General features: G+C 40.6%; 1 protein-coding gene across 1 annotated transcript; it reads right to left on the minus strand.

Annotated features, from left to right (window-relative positions):
• Positions 1–5,656: 5,656 nt before the first annotated feature.
• LOC145456322 (uncharacterized) lies at positions 5,657–9,393 on the minus strand. The gene is made up of 4 exons (XM_080334398.1): positions 9,221–9,393; positions 7,993–8,587; positions 6,958–7,003; positions 5,657–6,507 (listed from the first exon to the last, which is right to left on the minus strand). Exons 1-4 carry the CDS (start codon positions 9,384–9,386, stop codon positions 5,929–5,931), a joined length of 1,386 nt encoding a protein of 461 aa, XP_080190524.1. The 5' UTR covers positions 9,387–9,393; the 3' UTR covers positions 5,657–5,928.
• Between the last annotated feature and the right edge of the window lie 1,287 nt (positions 9,394–10,680).

Here is a 10,680-nt window from a genome sequence, read left to right on the forward strand (position 1 = left end):
CAGTTCTCGGAAGCGAAGAGCGAGATTCGAAAGATCATCCATTCCCGATGCTTCACAGAATATAGAAACAATGCGAAAGGAAGTCGAAATTTCCAAACAACCGTATTCGATCAAATATCGCCAATGCAAATATTGCGCCGACCTGAAAATATTTTGTTTTGCCTTCGTTCCGGTCATTGCCGCCTAAAAGTGCATCTATTACAAGTTGAGTGTATTGATTCTCCTTTCTGCAATATCTGTTTTGTACCTGACACTGTCGACCATTTTCTTTTATCATGTTGTAAATGCGCGCATCATGGTCAGATAGTAAAGCAGTATTGTGAGTGACTAAATCGCTCGTGCACAACTTATAACCTGTTAGTTGACCCGCTACTTCTTTCCGCCACCACTTCATTTTTACCATCTAATATTAATCTACTTCATTAATTTCTTACATTAAATTTTTTATTTCAATTTAAAGTAGTTTTTATGGATCTTTAAAATCATTAAGCTATGCTAAGGTTACCTGTGCCTGTGACGCAAAACGACATCGCGGCGATTTTTCAGATGCAAGAATATCCTGTACTGTATAGCTAGCTTGTTAATGTTTATACATGGTGATATGTAAAACTTCTCCAAATCAGTCATAAACGCGGCACAATTGGATTCTTTCCCGTTTAATTACTGCAGATGATATCCAATATTTTTCGGAAGGGTTGGACAACCCGTGGCCGGGAGGTTTTGAGTGGGCCAACACGGTAATTTTTTGAAATTAGTTACATAATCAAAAATTGAATTGCCAATACGTGATTTATTGTGAAATTTCAAAGTAGACCGGAACTTTGATCAGCCTGATCGCGAAATGTGGGATGTTGATGCCTTAAAATGCAATTTCGACGCATTGGCGTAGGGTTAGCGAAAGGGGTCATGCCCTACATTTTCGCAAATCTTTGTAAATTAACATGAATGAAGTAGAGTATTTTGCAGCCGATTGATTCCACTTTATTGTTTTTCGCGCTTCGAGCGAATATGTCCCTCTGGATTTCTTCATTTTCGCAACCCTCCCGAAAAATTTAAAGATACGCCTAACTCTAACATACACGAGTCTGACTGTATTTGTAATTATTAGAGAACGAAATATCCCTTGGATCACTTGAGAGGCCTTTGGGAGACTTCCGTCTATTGGTGTGCAACCCGCGGTCAAATACTCTTGTCATTGCAATTTGAGCCCCGCGATACAAATGTGACCCGCAATACATGCAGTATATGTAAGTCAGGAATTTGGAGCAGCCGTAAATTTTAAACTGCTCCAGCTCCAGCTCCAGAGCTCTCTTCTATGATGAATTAGCTCCAGCTTAAAGCTCCTGAGCTCATTGATACCACTACTCCGATCCGGCAACTATGGTTCGGTTGTAGCCGTCGCAATGAACCATCAATTTGTGGGGGCGTACAAAGTCCTGTGACGTGATAATTACTTCGTGTCGTCTATCGATGTGGTCATATCCGTACGAGAACGCAATTTACTCCATGCCATTGCATGTACATTTTACACATGATGCAGCATTATAACAGTGTCGTGTTGCTTCAATACCAGCACTGCGCTCGTTAATATCAAGCCATAAAATCTAATTTAATCTTGAAAAGGTGCGATTTGTTCAGATATAACTGCAGAAATGAGCGCATGTCGCGACCTTATCAGCAGAAATCCACTATTTACCGAATATACCCAATGGCTTCAAATTCTATATTGGTGCGCTCGTTACCAGTCCGTCCGTCGTTGATCAAGTTCAGTGGAGTGTAGAAGGTTCCCCTTCAAACGAATCGAATAAACTCAAGATTAGTGTCACTGGCAATCTGGTGGTGCATCAACATTTGAGAACTTAATTCAACGTCATGCACTGTACAAGTCAGTAACTAATTATAATGCAAGCTCGCCAGTGACATTGCGAGACTATTCAAGAATACGACAAGCAGACAAGCATGAATACACAAAATTGGAAAGCGCGCATCCGATCACTAATTGCCGTCTTATATTCAACACCGATGAGGATGAATTCGCAAATCGTTACTGGAGTAAACGATCGTGCGCTTGAATGAATTTCAATTCATAGGTAAAAACGATGACACACTATCCAATTTGGCGCTACAATTAAAAACTATCAACGAAGAATTTGCTCGTCCAAGTCAGAAAGGAGACAATGTTTCTCGGCGTGTGACATGCGCGCCTCTAAATCAACATGTGCCGCAAGGTCGTGTTCATATCCAGAGGTGGTCAAAGTAGCCAAGAAAGCTACTCCAGTAGCAGCAGAAGTAGCTACGAATAAATCTACTCATGTACGATTAGAAGTACTTCCTACATAAGCAACCTAAAACTACGTTGAGTAGAAGTAGAATTGATTGACTTTAAATCTACTCAAGTAAGTAAGTAGTTGTGAAAACGATCGTAATTCGTTCGCATGAACTGTCAAAAGCTGCAAATGAAGCTATGCGGAAGATGTAGAGAGCTTGATTCCAATTGATGCATCCCAGGAGGTGTCATATTTTGGCGGAATAAGCAGTCGTCCACATCATGGGATGTAAATGATAGTATTGATATGGAAATACTACTACCCTTTGTTTACTCGAACACCACGTTTTAGAGAATATCATGCCATGGCGCCCCTCCCCCGTATTATAAGGCCGCTAGTTCAGTCGAAGGGCAATACGAAGAAGTTGTGTCGGGTACGGCTTTGCGCGATTGGCATACGTTAATTAAAAATATGGCAGATCGTAAGAATGCCATATAGTGTACAGCTGTTTTTCGGAAAATATAAGGCATTGCTGCACTTGCTTGTATACTTCAACATGTATGTTCTCCAGACAAAAGAATCAAAACTATAATTAGAACTCAACGTTTAAAACTCGTAATTGAAAGAAAAATACAAGTACTACTTCTAAAAAGCGGAAAATATATTTCATGTCTTTTGCCCAGAAAGTTTCAACGGTGGTCTGCTAAAACAGGTCTAACGTTTTAAAATGTCAAATTCCACTTTTCCATGTTAGGATACGTCACGGGCTGCTATAAGTTTATTAGGTATTTGCTAGATTGCGAAACGGTAGTTTCAAACGTTATGGGGGCCATACTTACTGTGATGAAATATTTGATATAGGCGACAATGCGGTGTGAAGGGAACCACGAAACCCGTCATCTAAATTGTATTCAGCGATACTTTCGTTAAAACAAATTTGTCACTCCATACCTACTGTGCGCGAAGCGAAACGAAAATTCTGGGTAATACATGACTTTTATGAAAATTAAATGTTGGTACTATACGTGAAAACAGCCCCGAAATTCCTTAGTTTGACTGCTTCTACTTGACAAACTGAAAATCGCGAAAAGTAAGTAAGTATTTCACAAACTATTACGAAGTAAAAACAGAAGTAACGAAAAAAATATCTACTTGAGTAAGTACCAGAAGTAGAGGAACGCTACTTTAGTACTTCGAACAAGTAGAAGTACTTCGTTACTGACCACCTTTGGACTTACATCCTACGGAGTCGCTTATATATTCGTCTCATTACTAATTAGGTATATTGCTCATCTCACATAAGCATCAATCCCGTTTTGTGACATGCATGGTTTTCATTATTTTTCGAACCACACAATTGGCCACCGAATTCACATAATTTTACGACATTCGTCCGAAAGATTAAGAATTATTGCCTCGTTGACACCACATTTTCTAACTAGCCAGTAACCATGTTCATGTTCACACATAGGTTCCAAACCTGGGTAGGCTGGATTTGTCGCGCTTACTCTGTAATTACTGTATTATAGGTATACCCGCAAATTCGTAATCAGCACAACACCGATGGCCAATTGTCTGGTTCAAAAGTAATGGAAACCATGCATGTCACAAAACGGGATTGATGCTTATGTGAGATAAGCAATATACCTAATAAGTAATGAGACGAATGTACAAGCGACGCCATAGGATAATAACCATGACATTGCAGCCCAGATCTCTATTATAGTCCGCACAGCCTACAATTGCCGCGATGCGAGCGAGTCAATGCGGTGTCATTTAGACTACTCCTTGTCGCTTCGACATCTTCCTGTCTTTTCATTGTATCGCATTTTTGTGGTGTATGGAACTGATAAAATTGCTAATAAACCAATGATGATGATGATGTCCCAACCTTGCTATGGTGTTGAATATAAAAGGGCAATTAGTGATTGGATGCGTGCTTTCCAATTCCTAATCATCAATTTTGTGTATGCATTCTTGTCTGCTTGATACACTCGTTTTCTTGAATTGTCGCGCAATGTCACTTGCGAGCTTCCTGTATAGGTGGTTACTGACTGACTCGTACAGTGCAGTGAGTGCAAGATATTGAATTACGTTCTAAAACATTGATGCGCCACCAGATTGTCAGTGACACTAATTTCGAGTTTATTTGATTCGTTTGAAGGGGAACCTTCTATACTCCACTAAACTTGATCGACGACGGACAGACTGGTAACGAGCGCACCAATATCGAATTTGAAGTCATTGGGTATATTTGGTCAAAAGTGGATTTCTGGTGATAAAGTCGCGACATGCGCTCATTTCTGAACATCTGAACAAATCGCACCATTTCAAGATTAAAGTGGACTGGATGGCTTGGTATTAAGGAGCGCTGTACTGGTATTAAAACATCACCTTACTGTTCTAATGCTGTATCATTTGTACAATGTACATGCAATGGCATGGAGTAAATTGCGCTATCGTGCGTATATGACGTCATCGACAGACGACATGAAGTAATTATTACGTCACAGGACTTTGCATACCCCCATAAAATGATGGTTCCTTGCAATGGCCACAACCGAACCGTAGGTGGCGGAGCCGGACTTGGAGCCGGAGCAGTGGTATCAATGAGTTCCGGAGCTTGGAGCCAGAGCTAGTTCATCATAGAAGAGTGCTCCGGAGCCGGAGCTGGAGCACTTTAATATTTACGACTGCTCCAAAGCCCTGTATAGAACCGACTTCAGATCAGGCTCCGACTCCGGCTGCTCTTGAATTTTATGTAGAGCTCCGGTTCCAGCTCCTGATCCGCTGAAAATGCACGGCTCCGGCTCCAAAGCCCTGATGCAAGTACCGATATTATTGACCGAATTCATTCGTAAACTTTGAAATACGCACACTGATTCTTCAGAACATTATCAGCGATTTTGGTACATAGTAAGATAAGCCTTACCTTCCCTAATCTCTCTCTCGCTAAACAAAAGGTCATCCGTGGCCCAGACAGTGGTTTGCAAAATCGAGAGTATCCCGTTGGCCAAAAAGGTTGGCCACCCCTGATCTACATGGTCAAAACGGCATTACTACTTGCGGTCCACTATCAATACAAACGCAATCAGTTTCAATATACGCGATCTCGATACTATAGCTTACGTTAAAGAACATCGGACTACGTTTTTCATGTACCGGCCTATAACTGGTCGCAAACAACATATTGCCTCATTTTTCATTGCTTGTCCGTTTACATACTGTCGTTCTAGATTTATGAACTGAACCCTCTCAGACGCGGTGCTACATTAAAAAATCCGATCGTGAAATAACCCGGAAATCACCACGGATCAAGATATTCGGGTATAATCTCCTTATTCGGATATTAGACACAAGAAAAGGGCAAAAAATATACTAAGGACATATTCTGCTATATGTAATTTTATTCGACATTCGACACAGGTGCGCAAACTAATGCGAGGAACAGATTTCCTATATATTTGGTTGTATTTCAACGAAGTAAATGATATCGGCAGTTTCTTATATGATTGACATATTCCAATACCATCTATCTTTTCTACCAAGATTCATCAAACAAAGCAGACAAAAAACGTGATGGATGAATTCGGCCTCTATAAGTCTCATAGTCGACACGGGTCAAACTATCCGCATGCGGTAGCTCAAAATATCATCATTCTCATCCTAATGTTTTGAATTCGCTTTCTGTTCTGGCGTCGATCGCAACATGGGACATCTCTCTTTTTTCAATGCTCGACGGAAGAAAACTTAACAAACTAGGGTGACAAACCGGATTGAAATGCGTTTTATGGTTAACAAGGGTCGGCGACGAGCTTGGAGATCTTGATAGGTTTTGGGGGTGCAATGGAAATATCGACGGAAGCACCGGCCGCGACCTGGGTGCGTAATTCAATCCACGTTCATTTAGATCCCTCGATCTCTGCCACGCTAGCGATGCTGCCGCGAGAGCAAGCGGGTTCCAACATAGTCTAAACGGGAAATGGGATGCGTGTGGGCTTGCAAAAGGTTGTTGCGTCGAGTATTTTTCTGTTCTTGGTTGAATCGGATTTCTTTCTGTTTGTTTCAAGATACGGTCACGGTGGGCGACAGTTGTCGGATTCCATAGGGAGGACACAGCGGGATACAAGCCCATTAGACGCTCGTAGGGACTGAGGACGTCCGGATCGATATATCCGGCTCCGAACGCCCCTTGTTTTTCTCTTTTTCGCCATTTGGCTCTTCTATTCTGGAACCAAACCTGTCACGGAAACAGTTGCAAATGAAGAAGTCACGTATTAAAATATGTATTTCTTTGTATAACGCTACTGGCGCATGGCGATATATGTAATGAAAAGATGTACGCGGCGTGTTTGTGACAAGCCAAGATGGATGCGAATTGACTGCGGTATGGATCATGCATGGGTCAGTGCGAAACAAATAAGCGAGTTCAGGACACTGATGAGTTGGAAAAAGATTTTGCTCCGTATAGCCTGCATGCAAAATACGCCATCTCCGCCTTCCGGAACATTGCGTCGTTGTGTGTATTCAATATGTTTCTATGCATTAATTGACGTCACATCATTGTTGAAAAATTTCGCCCTTCCGAAATGTTTAATTTAACTACGGCCACGGATGCACGGAAACTGCGTACAGGGGTACAGGCTACAACTTGTAGCTTAAGTACTTAGCATGAATTTTGACAGCCTACCTGTACTCTTGCCTCCGTAAGATCAATCCTCATTGCAAGTTCTTCCCTGTAAAGATGTACACAAAAAGAGTTAATAACGTTTATAAAGAGTCAATTCCAGCGAATACATTTAATCATGCAACAAACTAGCAAGATATCTGAGCATATTAAATGATGTTTAAAGTATGATTTTTATCGAGAGTTCCTTCCAGAGTGTTGCCTTATGCGTGCTGCCATGAGGTAACAGCACTTAATTTACCATTTTTTATTCGCCTGTTGTTGATTTCGTAATTTCATGCAAAGTTTTTCCTAATATCCAAAGTGCATGGCAGACGTGGTGTAATCGGCATTTGTGAAAGTGCTCAGTCGATTGTGATTATGATGACGATGATCAGAGCATTTCGACTATTCGTAATCGATTACATTGGAAACAATTTCAGAGCAATCGTAATAGAATATTTTGCATAAAGAATCGATTGCATTGTAAAGGTATGAATTGCTCAATTTATAGTTTTACGGTGACTATGACGTGTGCAAACAATAGTGCGATATGTATCATGTTGTTATACTGACAATAGGATGTCGGATTTGTGAACCTCACTTGCAATTATTGCATCACACAATGGCGTCGTAACGAATTTGTCCGCGCGTAGTCAGTGGCGAACTGGCCATTCGTATGTATTCGATGTGCTAGCATGGTGGAGGGAACCACCGGTGTGCCGTATATTGAAAGTACCCCGAGCTCGTGGAAGGAGAATGACAATGCTTGGATTCAAAGCTTTATAGAATTATACATGTTGCGTCGACATTGTCACACTGTGAATAGCGAAATTGATGTTTGGCTATAGACAGGCATGGTTATGCGGCAATGCGACAATTTGCTGTAATCCTAATCATAAAAGTAATGCCACGCTTTTCAGAAGTTATCGTAATCGCAATCGTTTATATTGAAGCAATAATCGCTCGATATCTGGCGCGTGCTGCACCAAAAGCTCAGCACCAGCTATGTCGTTTTCCCAATAAAAACCCGTAATCACACCTATGCCATTCTCGTACCTTATAAATACATCCGGATAATGGGTCTTTTGAAACGCACGCTCGAGTTCTTCCAATTGATACGCTGAAAACGTTGTTCGATATCTTCTCTGTTTGCGCTTTTCTGGCGATTTCGTGACTGCATCGCTAGACGCAGCTGAGCAGCTCTCACTCGGACGACGGCTATTGTATTGATATTCGGCCCTGGGGTAATCGTCTCCAATTTCCACACTGTCTAGCTCGTGTTCTTCATCAATTTCACGTGCATTTATTTCGATTATTGACTCTTCACCCAGTTTTAAATCTTGCTGCGTGTCTCTGTTGTCAGAAGGCGACCTCTCGTTATCTTTGGGTGCTCTTTTCATGCTTGCTAGCCTTCCAGAATGGTCGAAAACTTTGCCACCGTTCCGTGCGACGGAATGAGCGGTTTTGTTGCAATCCGTTGTTTTCACGTCGGGTAACACCGCCTCTTCAGTGAACTTCTTTTGAACTTCTTCCGAATTCGTGACACCGCCATTTTGTTTCGAGGTTACGTCGAGCCGCGTTTCCCCTTTCATTCGAATGCTCCAATCACCCGCCCTTGTGAATGGTGTATCACAGGTCGGCGTGTCTGAAACTGTACATGAGTCGGCCGAATTACGGGAGATCAAATGAACACTGTGACCTATAAAGACAACATGACGTCACAAAGGGATAAATGGCACATGGTTATACACCATTCGCTACGCGTTGAATTTATATCACACCAAATCCGACGTATAATGATGTCTATATTTCGAATTTGATTAACTACATTTACTGACGACCGTTTCTGATGGGAGTCAGTGGGAAATCTTGGATGGTATCAATTTGGCGGTATGAATGTATTCCTTGCAGTGATATTTAATTTAAGTGGCTCTTGAAGAAACTATCTCTTCTAACTAGACATCCATGCTTAAAAGTGTAGGCGGTACATTTTCCAGTATGAAGATGGCGCTTGCGTATATACGGTGAACTTTAAAAACATACACTGTACAAATTAAAATTTCTGAGGGGATGATTATAGACAGACAATCAAATTACAATATACTCTCCGAAAAATGAATTTCCAGATTTAAAACAAAGTATAGGCAGAAGCATACTATAATTCCTAACAAACCCATATCATATTATAGTACAAAACTGGATAAAAAATTAGTTTTCTCCGTCTATTTGTTCAAAACACAATTCCTATAACCTTATTCAACCAGTTTCGAGTGCTACAATATACCTTGAGAGTTGCAAATAAACAATGAAGTATTATCTTCATTTTTCGTGAGGGTCTTTGAATCTTCGACTTCGTACGGCTTTGAAGTGGCATTTAGCAGATGATCGATGGAATGTACGGTAGTTGAAATATTAGCCATTATTCTTATCTGAATGGAACATGGAAACATTTGAATACGATATATGTATCGAGCTAATCTGTAACACGCGATCGGTAAACAACACGCTCTCCTGCGAGTGAATTATCCTACCTGACTGATATTCTTTCAGTAAATGTATAGTTTTCAATTGTAAGGCTATAATCTTTACTTTGTAAGCTTCCTTCTCGGGCCACACTGGATGCGGATGACTCAAAAATGGCTTCGCAAAGCAAGCTCGGCTGAATTTTGAATGAATTCTCTCTAATCCCCATCGAGTACCCAAGTCATATCACGAGAGCGTGTTCTCGTTTATAGACCCAGCGGAATTTCATCACGACTCTATACAAAATACTTTTTCATACATGAAAATTGGTATTGGATGATCGTACCAATGAAGTCTAGTTGATAAGCTTTAAGAAAAAATAGCCTGCATAAACTATTACATAAATTAAACATATAATCGAACCTTGAACATTATGTCGGGTATGCCAACAATACAATTCTTGGGTTGGTTAGGCCTAAGATACGTTTCTGAAATAGCAAGTTGAAATATGCATTCCTGTGTCGATATTCTGGCAAGAAAGCCAAGAGCATTAATGATCATCGTTCATATCTATAGTAGTTCAGAATATTGCACGAATTGAAATTATGATAAAGTCTAAAAAGGATCAGGGTCCCAAAACCAACTTAAATTTAGCGCGTCAGAACGACAAAGAACCCACATAAGAAGCATTATTGCGTCTGCAATGATGGAGAATGCTTGCGCACGTTTATTTACCTGACCGGATAGAAAAGGCGAAAATCCAGAAAATCCGTGACGAAATTCACTGTAATATATTGTCGCGCATTCATAACGGAGATCATGAAATTATGGAATAAGATATAATATTGTACTGGGAATTTGGAACAAACAAACGCACGTATTCACAATGACATTGCCTTCATTGCAAATATGAATTTATAACAAGCGTGGATATAATAAAAACTATTAATTATTGATGTGTAATAGTGTCGCTGGCCTTCACGACTGAAATTACCCAGTCAGCATATTGGATGACGAAATTTGCTGTAGCGGGAAATTGCATTCCAGTCAATCTGCTCAATTCGATTGGCACCCAATCAACCGTGATAAATATTTTGTATTAGTTGTTACGATGGAACCGTGTTATGGGATCTGTACATCTCATATTCCTATGAGACTGCTCCAGCCGCTGATTTTCCTACCATATTATATGCAGATTTGAGCAGCGTTGATTTGATTTTCTAAAATCCTTTTCAGGGATCAACATGCTCTGGCGCGGTCATGTAACTAGTTAATGTTCTG

This window comes from Botryllus schlosseri, chromosome 14 (assembly GCF_051294905.1).
Source record: "Botryllus schlosseri isolate E-star chromosome 14, Bs_hap1, whole genome shotgun sequence".
NCBI lineage: Eukaryota > Metazoa > Chordata > Ascidiacea > Stolidobranchia > Styelidae > Botryllus > Botryllus schlosseri.